Source organism: Neodiprion pinetum, chromosome 5 (assembly GCF_021155775.2).
Source record: "Neodiprion pinetum isolate iyNeoPine1 chromosome 5, iyNeoPine1.2, whole genome shotgun sequence".
Taxonomy (NCBI): Eukaryota; Metazoa; Arthropoda; class Insecta; order Hymenoptera; family Diprionidae; genus Neodiprion; species Neodiprion pinetum.
The window spans coordinates 6,778,099-6,791,480 of record NC_060236.1 but is presented as its reverse complement, the minus strand read 5'-3'; the positions used below and the strand labels follow the sequence as shown (position 1 = coordinate 6,791,480).

Here is a 13,382-nt window from a genome sequence, read left to right as displayed (position 1 = left end):
CATTATTACAGAATTAGTCGTAGAGCGATGGTATTCGAGAAACGAGGTAAGGGTACTTTGACGAATTAATTTTAAGTAGTTCCGATAGTTCCGAGACGACTCGCATCGAGAAGTAAAGGTTCGAAGTAGTACTGACCCGTACATATCGGGCAACATTGCCCTGGTGCAGGAGGCATCGGATTAGGACACTGCGTGTGGCATCGCAGCTTCGATTCCGTAACGACTCCGGCTCGGCAAGTTAAAATTTTACACGGATCGTTTGGATCCTTCCATTCGGTACCTGACGAGTGATGAATCCCGTTGTGGACGCATCCTGAAAGCAGATTGTAAAATCCGGTAGGCCCAAGTATTTTTCCATATGTTGAAAGATTTATTGTTTATTTCGCATTCGCCAAGGTTATTACTTGGTGTTTTATGATGATTGGACGCGGGAATTGTTAGTTCTAGATTATCCGGAAAATTAAGCTCCCGGCAATTGTATGAACTAACTAGTTATAATTTTTATCGTGTTAAATGTTTTGACTAAAAGGGCGAAACCTCTGTTTCATTTAAATTTTGCTTTTTTCGTACGAAGGTTTCACCGTCAGACTAGCCTAAGTGGTGCTTGTACGATCTAGCCGGTCAAGACAGTTGACTTGGCTAATTAGCTGAAAGTTAACTGGTTAAAGTTATTAGCCGGCCAAAATATTCAATCGATTAACCGGCTAGGCCGGTCAAAAATGGCTAATCAGCTAATTTTAACCGGCCAAACCTAAAGATACAGAAAATCAACACGGAAATGAATTTTTCACATTTCGGATTCGAACTTCTAACTCAAATACCACATAAGCCTCGTAAAATCGGAACTCGGTAGCAAAATTCTAAAAGGTGGCACATTCGGTTTGAAATTTTCAAACACTCTAACCGAAATATCTCGAAAAATGTACAAGTTGGGGAGCTGTTTTTGGTTTCATTTTGTGGATAATAAAATGTTGTATAAAAAAGGTTGAGACTACTATGCACCTAAATGTTCATCTTGTATTCGATACGAACGTTTAAAGTTGAGTGCATTGAATAAACGAACGAACATGCTTATCACCTTATAAATTCTTATCTCACTCGTGTTCTAGGCTGATAAAAATAACGTCACGTAGTAATCGCCACTTTTGTTTTAAACAAAATATGATGATCTACAAAATGAAACCAAAAACAGCTTCCCAACTTGTATAGTTTTCGAGATATTTCGGTCAGAGTGTTTTTAAAAAATTCAAACCGGACGAGGCACCTTTAAGAATCATACTACCGAATTCCAGTTTCACGAGGCTACGTTTGAGGCTAAAAACTAAATTTTCGAAGGGTACGTAAGAAGAATAATTAAAAAAAAAGTTAAAAAAACACCCTATGTAACCGAGACGAAGGACAATAATTATTGTAATCGCGAAGTACCATTCTTGCGAAATCTTTGCAATTTGGCTCGGTGAAGTGTCGTGTTTACGTTGTACGCTTGCGTATGTGCAACATGTCCGTGCATAATCTTGTATAATTATAACGCACACCGGCGAGTAAATAGATTGTAGGCACAGGAGTCTCGAGATACGATTGGCGAGCATAGAAGCGTTTATCGGTTGGACGTACGAGGCTTGTGCCATGCTTGTTTTTCTCATGCCGAAGTCATGAGAAGTGAAAACCTCAAAGATGATCGTGTTTAACAGTATAGGTATAAGGTAGGCACACACGGGCTGCGCCTAGAGTTACGAAAGTGACGAGTTTAAGTGCGCCGAATGTTTCGGGATGAGACCTAAGTATACACAGACTTTTACCGTCAACGAGTTTGATATTTGCACTGGGTACGTCCCTCGGGCTCGATGATGACAACGAGATCGGACGATCAAACGAAAGGCAAGTTTGTTTCCTAATTTTTTATTTTTTTATTTCATTTTTTATTTTATTTTTTTCGAGGCATCATCGTCTCGTCAAGGGATTTTTCACCGTATGATAAATTGAAACCCATTTAATCACGCGTTTCGCGATTACTTACATTTTACAGAGCGGCTGCGAGACATTAGTTTGCAAATACATTTTACTTTGATTGAGTGATTTCTCATGATTTCTAAAATTTCGAAAGTGATCTGTTGAGATTAGAAAGAGATTCATGTACCTGACGATAAATGAATACTCACGATTACCAATGATCACCTTGGTGATTGCTAATGCAGAATTTTATTCAAATATTGCAGTAGCAACACGAGGCTGGTTCTGGATACAGATACCTGCACCGACATCTTACCGACATCGGGGAGTGTCGGTAAAAGGTCGGTGCAGGAATCTGTATCCACAATTGGGATTATATTGCTACTAATATTACCGATTTCAGTGCGATCGCCGATATTACGAAACGATTTCGAACGATATTTAAACCTAAATTTCTTCGGTGAAACACAGCTTGCGTTTCGGAGCGTCTTCCACCGTACGCGGAGCTCTCGCGTAGGCAACTAATCACGATACCAGATCGAGGCATGGGACTACGATAATAAATCAGTTAATTGCGAAGCAGTGACGAAAATAAATTTGCGAGAGAAGTAAAAAGTTCTAGTTCTGATCGTCGAGGTGGGCGACTCGAGTGAAGTAAATCGAAGGAGCGTAGTAAAGTCCCGTGACATGTGAGATAAGCGGAGGGGAAACAATGGTTAATTTATCTCGCGATTCAGCGGGGTCCGGGTCGTTGTACACCTGGTTGAGGTGCACGCCGAGATGAAAGCAGGTGTGCTGCTGGTGATGGTGATGTTGCTGCTCTCTGCTGCTGGTCCTGCACCAGCGGCAGCAGTCCCAAGAATGTCGAACGAGCCTGCGGTGTATGTGCCGAGGTACGAGGAATATTTACCTTTACAACGGCGACAGCAGTCGTCATCTCGTGCCTCCAGTAGCATGTAACAGCCCTCAACGATCGGGCATTCTGGCTGGGGGCATTCCACGAACCCATTCTACAAAAACACACGAGAGAACGGAGAAAAAGATTAATATGACTAATGGGGGCTCATCGCTTACGTTTATCTGTGTATACACACATCTATCCTGTACATACGGATGGATGGATGGATAGACGGATGGACGGACGGACGGACGGATGGACGGATGGATGGATGTGGACTGCATCTATGCTCGTCTATGTGTGTAGGTATATATGTAAATGCGTTATGTAATATTATGTGCTCAGCGATCCATCGTCGTTCGTGCTTGTGCTTCGTGAGTGTCGGCAACTTTTTGCCGGCTTTACGGTGCGCGCAAGTCGACCTTACGAGCTTCGAAGACGCGTACACGGTTTCACTTCGCGTTTATCATTTTCGCCCGAATTTATGACGCCGAGGGTTTTTTTTTTTTCTTATTCTCGAATCGATCATTCTGCGGCAATTCAAGCATATTAAGCAATGGTGTTTATTGTTTGGCGAAGAATTGAACGGAACGTTTTCAAACATCGGAGCGCGGTTGGATCCGATATTATAATTTCCGATTTGGCGGTGGTCGTGATACGACGTATTTTCAAACGGTACTAAATATCGTCAAATATTATGGTAAAATATCGTCCTACGAATTAAACTGAATATGCGGTGAGTCACTCGACGTCACTTCAATGACTCAACGGGACGAGTACTTCTTGTGCAGCTGCAACGAACGGTAAAAAAAAAGTTACTTGAAAAGGCATTAATTATCGTTCAAGTGAAGGAATCAACATTCACAATTCCAAGTTGTCAGGGAAACAAAAAAAAAAAAAAGAATCACGTACCGTAAAGAATTTAAAAAGTATTTTCGTCCAGTGATTTTTCTTTTTTTTTTTTTTTTAACGAGATTCATCGAAGGCAAACTTGACATCATGTGCCGATTCTAATCTTTCAACTTCCTCGAAGCAAAGCGATAGGAATCAAGTGCGAGGAAACGGAAGATCGAATAATTACTCTCTGTGGAGGTGATAGAATACGAATTAAAATGTATAAAAATTTCAAGCACAATTTCGATAACCGGCAAACGTGACGGAGACATTTTTTAACCTCGTCAAGTCCATGAGGTGTTTTTTTTTTTTTTTATTTTGTACACGCAGTCTTTTTCAATAAGCAGTCATCAGAGACAAGTTTGGTAAGATGACAAATTTAACGGTTTCTATTGAACTAGCGGCGGATTCGACAGTTGTAATAAATTGAGCGAGCCATTTTGCAACAACGTGACTAATTCGTCGGAGTGGACGAATTTGAAGAGAACTAAAGCGAGACGTTTTGTCCGTTATGATTCGCCCTCTCAAATCAACCGCGTAATTTCCGTGTACGACAAATGTGACTCTGCAAGCTACCCCTGACGATGATACGATGGTCGAAACTCGAAGCTCAGCGTGACTATCGAGTCATTCGTTGCGTTTCAAACGCGTATAACGGACAGAAGCGCGAAGAAGTCTATTTCGTCTAATACCAGCACAAGAGAATCGCGTTCGATGATATCTGAAATGGGTTTTCAGTTTCATTTAACGCAGCGCGCCGACGAGAAAAAGGAGGAAAAATAAAATGGAATACAAGACAAGGGAACAAGAGGATCGGCCGTTTGGTGACACATTTCTTCCGGGATATTTCACGCCCCGTGTTGTACCTACAACACCACTCGTCATACAGTCCAATTTTATGCGCTATATACCACAGAGTCACGCTATAATTAAGTCAGTTTTATCTGGGTCAAAGTATCTAATATATATTGTCGAGTGTATAGCAACGCTCTGCAACAAAGCCAACGAACGCATCGCTGCTACTGCTGATACTTATTTATATATACATACATACATATTTATTTATATATAGTTATATACGCATGTATATATGTGCGTATATGTATATATATGTATATATGTGCAAGAATGTCAACGACTCGATTTTCGATTAATCTTCCTGCATGGATTCTCCAACGCTTCCCTTCCTTTTCTTATTCTTATTCTTGTTCTTGTTCTCATCAAAGTTTCGTTAAGGTCGACCTGACAATCAGCCATACGCGCACAGCTCGATCACCACATCGCATTGTGTCTCCTCTACTTTGTCCCGCCAGACGTCATGGCTAGGCTGCGGCTTTAACTCGGCATCGATATCTCTCTTTGATAATATAGGTAATGGGAGTCTTATTTATTATACATGTGACACACGTATACACGTGTACATACGCTTGGGATGCAAAGCACGGAAAATCGTGCGCACGTGTATACTATTTCATATATATATATATATATATATATATATAAAGCTACACCACATCCTCCGCCATATTATATATATATATATATGCTATATGCTATATATATATGGCGGAGGATGTGGTGTAGCTTTATCTATGGAACCGTGTATTGTCACCGCATGGTTGTGTATTCCGTATACAATATGCATAATTCACATATAGATATATAGATCGTTTAAGTTCTCTCTTGCCGCAGCATCAATATTGCGTGTCCGCCGACTCGTTAAGATAAGCAGAAGTCTGCACTTGATCGTCGTCCCGAACAATGAGAAAAATTTCATTTGTTACAGTAACTAGAAAAATTCGGTAAAACAGGTATGTTTAGAAAAACTGTGTTGTTGGAATCGCGAAAAACGAGATAGGCCTAACGATTTTACGCTATCGTCGATCCTTTTTTTGGTAATCGTAAGGAAAAATTAGTTCGTGAGGTTTACTCTACTTTTTTAGCTAAGCAAGGCTTTAACGTCAATTTATCGTTGCACGAGCGTTAAATTTTCGCAACAGCGATCGTAATGAGAAAGAATAGCAACGGATAATAGACTTTCCGGTAACGGCTAGAAAACTAATTTTCATTTTCTACCCAGAACTATATTTTTCGATTGTGGTGAAAAATGAAAGTAAGAACCGAGCGGTAATCGGATCTAAAAACTTCTCACAGTGCAGGGTGCAATTGCACACCGTACCGGGTTCCCCGTGGGACCAAGTCGTTTGGTTACTACTTAACGGGGAAGAAAATTCCTACTAAAATACAGCTGTATTACGGGGGGAGGGGGAGCTCTTTATACACTGTTCAGAACGCAAGATCTTCTCTTTCTCTCCGTCTTTATACGTATATTGAATAACGGGTATAATAAATCGATTTACACAACTTTGTTTTACCCAATTGGGTGTACATATAAATTGTCCTATTAATCGAGGTTCAACGATATCCTTTTTAATCAATAAGCATTGAAGATTAAGACAATTCCATTCCGGATATATTATATATTCTCTTATTCATCGCTAGTCTATACATTTGTAAAGGATGTTGTCTGATGGTGTTTTTTTGTTTTTTTCTATTCTGCTTCTTTCCAACACTACTTTTCACTACGAATACGTGTATATGTGTACGACTAAATTTATTTGACCGCAATTTATTCGGTATAGCTTTTAGCGGGTCGATGATTTTTACAAGAATTATGAATGTAACTTACCAATCTTGATTAGCATGTAATTAGCGACTCATCGTTTTCACGTTTTAGAATGTGCAGTGTGTTTGAGAGTTTTTTTTTTCTTCTTTACTCGTATACATACGCACATTGATATATATATATATACATATATATAAATATTATACGTATATGTAGCTTTGGGTGAATAATATTATACAATTTAAAATGATAATATCGAGTTTCATTCTCGGTTTCATTAGATACACGACGCGAATCTCTTTCAAGCCTTTCATTCCTGTTTTATTAGTAATTTTTTCTTTTCTTTCTTTTCAACTCCGTTATTGGCTAATTTCGTACTTAAACCACTCGATACCATCGTCATCCGCATCATCTTTCCGCGATAAACCGTGTAACAACAAATTGACGACGATAGCTTGGTAATTTTAATGAATGAAACTCGGTCGCGGATTTCTTTAGGAAAATATTGTAAGTTAAATATTAAATAAATCGTCAGCGTCAAGAGCGAATAATATTTAGAAACGTAATTATCGCGCACGTCGCTAGCGGAGTGAGTTTGAATGTAATCGTTGGTTCGTTAGAGTTTGGTACATAAGTTAGACGTTTAAAGTTGTACACTTTAATGTGGAGAGGTTGTGCAAATTCTGTTCGAGAGAACGTTAGGCAAATATTATAATAACTTGCAGCGCTACCGTAGAATCCCGAGAAACCAACTTGCGAGTGGAATGTAAATTACTCTATTTAGTTACCTCTCAACTCCGAGAACCCGGCTAACATCGTCGTATACTTATTATCGCTCCATTGTTACCCGGTATTTTAATGAAACATTACCACCGACTCTTTTCAACCTAATCGCTTCTCGAAATTACACGTTAGCGCTATTGTGGTATTTTATACACGTTCGGCGGTTCGCAGTCATTGGCAACAATCCGCGGGGGACCGTTGATGCAATTTAGATTGTAATTGTAGACAAGTGTCGGAAATTCGTAAGTATACTCCTCTGCCTACATACGAATTTATCCATACCTACAACTATATTTTTCCATTCTGGTAAAAAATGAAAATAGTTAAGGACCGAGCGTTAAACGGAAATAAAAATTTCTCTCAGCGTACGTGTGTTTCACCCGCGCAATAATTTCCAAAGAAATGGCAATAAAATCAGTTGAAATAAAAAAAAAAAAAAAAAAAAAAAAAAACGAAACATTCTAGGGACTTTTTTTCTATCGTCCGATACCCGATAATACATCGATTGCTCGCCCACCGCGATCGATTGTCCTCGTCACGATTCTCGGCGGTAAAAAAATCACACCGATAATTACAATCTTATACGTATATAGTATGGGAAAAAATTCTTTCACGTAATTACGCAATGATTCCTCAGGTAACGTTAATCATGCGCGCGTCGAGAGTTATAATAATATTGTTTATACGACCCTCGTTCGACCCGGCGATTATTCCCCCCCCCCCCATAAATATATATGAATGTATATATTTATATATATATATATATATATGTATATGAGCTTCCAGGCGTCTGTTATAAAGCACGCGTTGAAATAAATTTTTGACTGCCTTTTATGCTGCTGCGATGATCGCCGCTCGCACGCTGAATCAATGCTTTGCAATGCGCGTTGGGGGGATATGACAATACAGCTGTAATGCTTGTGTGCGTCTGTGTGAGTATAAACTTACGTTTGTATATGCGAAACAGGCATGTATGCACGTGTATATATATATTTTCGCGTGGGCGGATGACATTTTTGTCACGTTCCTATAATGTAACCTTTGAGGTCAGTTTTAAGGTCAGCGAATAATACCGTTTGCAAATTTATACGCGAAATTAATAACCGGTGGTAGTGTAGTGTAGGTAATGTACGAGGATTAGAAATTATTCGAAATGATTGGAGGAGGAGAGAGAGAGAGAGAGAAAAAATCGGGGCACGTCGATGACGACGATGATGATCGTTAAACGAAAGCGAATCATGGTTTTTCGGTTGAATTGAATTACCCAGAAGACAACGCGATCAGCGTCACTTTCTAAATTTGAACGGCTCTCGCGCGAGTTCACACATATTTACAATACACACGTATCACGCATACGTACACGTACAATACCAATTCTCCTACGTTCTCTCTTGTTGATACGTATTTTCGAATCCTGTTCGACGTCCATGCGCCGCTTTGCCTGCACTACCGACAACGGCTCGTTTAACGTGGTCAAATTTTTTACGGCATGTACTCGGTGTGTGTGTGTGTGTGTGTGTGTGTGTACACACACACACTCGTATGTAATTATACATATGTATATGTATCGATTTACATACATCGCTAAGTTTTAACGGAGGAAACTCACGACGAGGACGAAGAAACGAATGCGCCTTAAATCGTCATTAGTTCCAGGAACATCTCTCTGCGGTATGTTACATACGTATACCGTGAGAAGATATCGTGTTTATATATATATATATATGTATATATATGTATGCATGTATGTACGATTTCTCTCGCAATTTACAGCTGCAGCGACACTGACGATGCGGAATGAAATATTGAATAGCCTATGGGTGAGACGGGGTTGAAGTGCCGAATTTTAAGAGTTCCGAAAGCGCTTAATTCCGAATTATTTGCTGGCAAAACTTGATGTAAAGAAATCAAACTTTGAAGAAACAACGAAGGTTCGGATGGTCGGAAATCGGACGGATCAAAATTCCGAAATATAAGAAAACGAAAATTCAAGTTGCGATACAGCAAAGCTACGAAAAATAAAGTTTTGGTAGAGTAAAATATCGGAAATTAAAATATACTCGCATAGCGTAGTTTACTCGACGAGTGGGTGGAAAAAATGAGATAAAACCGGAAATCAGAAAATTACTAGGATTCCGAACGTATAGAAATATGGAAAATCTAAAGCGAAGAAAGATCAACGTGGTGAAATTTCACCAAGTCAGAAATTCACGGAACTGTAAATCTTGGATCATTCGGAATTTCGATGTTTCAGATTTTAAAATTTTCTAATTCTTGCACGTTCAGATTTTTGACTTGTCGGAGTTACGCCTTTTCGGCATTTTGTGCTTTGGAAACTTTGAGCGTCGGATTTTGGACCATTGTAAATTATGATGTTTCGTCAAAGTTTGATTTTTTTACTTCAAGTTTCGTCACCAAAAAATTCTGAATTTGGTGCTTTCAGACCTTTCCGATATGGAATTTCAACCCCGCTTCCGCTGGCCTTGTCCCGAAGTTTTGCAAATCCGAGAAATTCACTTGTGCGGCAGCATCTACTGGCTGGCAGGCACCTGAGCGTTCTTTTTTGTCATGCTTATTAACTTCAAAAACAAAAGAAAAATTGAAAAACATCGAATATCTCACTGTATTTTACGATTAAAGTTTCAGTCGTCTGCTGGCACATGTTAATATTACCTGAAAATCGTTATACTTACAGGGAATTGTATTTTCTACAATATGAACATATTTTTGGGGGATAATTGAAAAAGTTCCAAAATTACCATAATAACGTACGACTTAGTATACGGGGCATTCCGTGTCAACTCGACCGATGATTTTCTCTCACCATTTTTGATTTGTTCCAGGATTTTTCACACGATTCTCCGATCACAAAAAAACACTCCTGAATTTTTTCAAATTTTTTCGCACAACCGTTAATTTTTGACGATTATTCAAACGTGTCTAAGAATCGGCATTTTTTTAAAATCGAAAAAAAATTTTGGAAAAATCTTTTTTTATTTCATTCGTCATCGGTCCATGATGGGTCGATATTTTCTCGAATTTTTTTCAACACTTAAAACACCTTGAAGAAACAAAACAGAAGGTTTCGACGTTCGGGAAATTCACAAAAAAATTACCAAAAAATCTGTGTTCAACTCTGAATCTTTTGACGCAAGAACGTCAAATGATAAATGGTAATATATGCGTGCATTTGTGTGGAAACGTAAAAATGAACCGAATGGTCGAAAAAAGAAGAAGAAGAAGAATAAGAAGTACCTTTAATATATATTTATCTTGACGAATGAATATATTCCGTGGCAAGATTCGCGTCGGTCAAGTTGCGTGTGTATATCGTTTCATATTTTCTTACCTTGCAGATGCACGCAAAACATTTTGAATTTGGTATCTTGTCGACCGTGAATTCTTCGCCCTCGACGTCGCACGTTTGTCGAGTTCCTGTACGGAAAAAGTAACAGGAATTAAACAAATTAGAGATGGTAATTATAAGAGAAGTGTCTAAAAAAAAAAAAATGAAAATTCCATGTACAGAAGAGAAAAAAAAAATGAAAATAAATAAAAACCGTATAAAATCGCAAGAGAGGAAGGAGAGAAAAAATCGCCACGAATTTAAATTTTGCAAAATTCTAACATGCGTACAATATGCGTTATATGTACGGTGAGAAAAATTTCATTTATTACAGTAATTAGAAAAATTAAGTAAAACAGATATCGTTAATAAAACTGTTTAAATATTGTTGGAATTAGGAAAAACGAGGTACGCGTAACCATTTTCCGCTATCGTCGATCCTTTTTTGGTAATCGTAAGGCAAAATTAGTTCGTGAGGTTTACTCTACTTTTTTAGTTAAACAAGGCTTTAACGTCAATTTATCGTTGCACGAGCGTTAAATTTTCGCAAGGGTTACAAGAAAATCTAGCAACAGTGATCGTAATGAGAAAGAATAGTAACGGATGCTAGACTTTCCGGTAACAACTAGAAAACTAATTTTCATTTTCTACCTAGAACTATATTTTTCGATTGTGGTAAAAAATCAAAATACTCAAGAACCGAGCGGTAACCAGAAATAAAAATTTTCCTCAGTATATAAACCATAAAAGAGTGAATGAAAACGTGGTAAACATCCATGATTATCCATGTAAACGCGGCTCGGACATTTCGTCAGTTTCTCTCTCTCTCTCTCTCTCTCTCTCTCGCACACACTCCCTCTCTATATTCCCATCCTTGCTCAATTAAGTTACAGTGAAACAAGCGCTATTAGTAGGTATTACAAGGATGCACCCCGGTGATAACCTTTAATTTCATCTAACATCAAACGCGCCAGCGTTTTATTACACACACACGTGTATGTCGCGTACGTGCGTATACAGAAAAGATTCTCGCGTAAAAAAAAAAAGTTGGAAAAAAACGCCGATAAAATCTACAACGGTAAAAAAAAAAAAAAAAAAAATCAAAAGAAAAAACAAAACTTACGCTTAACGAGATTATAGCTATCTAATGGCCCATTGACCAATAAAACATGATGAGAAAATCTCCGAATGACAAACTCTGAACTTTACTCGTGACGAACATCTTTGGAATGAAAACACGTTTGCGAATAATTACGTGTACGAAGAATACCGGATCCAAAAAAGAAAAAAACCAAATAATTGGGGAAAAAGAAGAAAAAAAAAAACATTCACACTTTTACGTAAGTAAAAAAAATTAATAAAAAAAATCCGAAGGAAGAGACACGCGAAGCCTTTATACATATATATACGTATACATATGTGTATTTATATATTTATATATATATATATATATGTATATATACCTTTTATACTCTCGGAAACGGCAACCGAAAGTTGGACAGTGGTCAAAACGGCCAACGCCAGAGGTAGCAGCTCCATGCCGCCGATGCAAGGTGGGCCCTTTTTCCTTTTAATCCTGCTCCTTCACCCTGGAACAAATTTTACAACTCATTAGCAGTTTTACGACAACCTCCACTATTCGAGTTACACCGTGTCGGGTTTGAAACTCGGCCGTTTCTTTGCCGCGCGTCGCGTTTCAACATCGCATCTGTAATAAGTGTAATATATGCAATCATCGGAATGGGAGAAAATTGCCTCATAACGCAATTGGAAATTCGATACTTGTATTACGAATCGGTAATGTTTTTAAAGAACAATATAACCGAAATTTTCTATTCTTTTGTAATACTCGTTATTGAATCCAATAATAATTTCATTACTTTTCTTTTTTTCACGCACATTTACGAAAGCTTTTTGTCGCGATTTGCAGGGAACGATATATTTATTCGACACGTATTTACGGTATAAATTTGTAATAATCTTTTCAAAAGATGTGGGAAAAAAATTGCAAAAATGACAAAAAATAACTGTGATTTTAGCATAATACTCGTTTCATTACCTTGGTGATGTGTACATATATTGATATATATATATATATATATATATATATATATATATTATGTATTGGAATTCTTGTTGTGTGGGTGAAATGGAATCTGTACCTGCAGACATTATTCTATCGGTATGAGAATATGTATATAAATATACATATATATGTAGGTATATGAATACATGCCCAGCGGTTGTAATAATTATTTTGACAAACAATTCGCACGGCGATTTAATAACAAGCTGTATATTATATACGTATTGAAGTATAAATTCGATGTTCGTTTATAATATACATGTATATAATATTGTATATTATGCATCTACGTATAGTATAATAAAAAATACTCTCGCGGTAGCGCCGACCATAATTTATCTCCGCAAATAGTAAATGGTGATATTAATTATGAAACCGGATGCGTATCTCTCTCTCTCTCTCTCTCTTTCTCTCTCTCTCTCTGCATTCTCCGTCTCCCTCGTTTTGTCGTTGAATATTCAATCCTGTCTTCGTCATCTCGCGTATAAAACGAGCCTCTCTACGATATATCTCGAATGGCAAAACTTTGTTACAATACACTGTCAATATGTATGTGCATAAATCTCTATACATGTATCTGCATTATGCACACATGCATTATTATTTACAATGTAATTTAAACATCCGTACCGCAGAGCAAGATCATATTGAAGCAGAGAATGAAAAAATATAAATCCAGCGAGCCATCGGGAAGAGCTGAAGATCGTTAATTGAGAGGGATGAAAATTTGGCGAAGTCCACTTTTGGCCAATTTTCAAAATAAATTTAACCATTCTTTACTCTCCTGATCTCAGAATGA

The 13,382-nt window shown here is 37.9% G+C and overlaps 1 protein-coding gene across 3 annotated transcripts in view; it reads right to left on the bottom strand.

Annotated features, from left to right (window-relative positions):
- The window catches only part of cv-2 (crossveinless 2), a 53,695-nt gene that overhangs the window by 11,136 nt on the left and 29,177 nt on the right, over positions 1–13,382 (bottom strand). The window contains exons 1-5 of one of the 3 annotated variants that reach the window (XM_046630018.2): positions 13,214–13,232; positions 11,961–12,086; positions 10,501–10,586; positions 2,861–2,960; positions 137–313 (exon numbers count right to left, since the gene is read on the bottom strand). In XM_046630018.2, coding sequence (XP_046485974.1) covers positions 137–313; positions 2,861–2,960; positions 10,501–10,586; positions 11,961–12,036 — 439 coding nt within the window. In that variant the 5' untranslated portion in view covers positions 12,037–12,086; positions 13,214–13,232. Of the gene's footprint in view, positions 1–136; positions 314–2,860; positions 2,961–10,500; positions 10,587–11,960; positions 12,087–13,213; positions 13,233–13,382 lie in introns of those variants that run through there. The other 2 variants (XM_046630016.2, XM_046630020.2) reach the window with 2 other exon arrangements.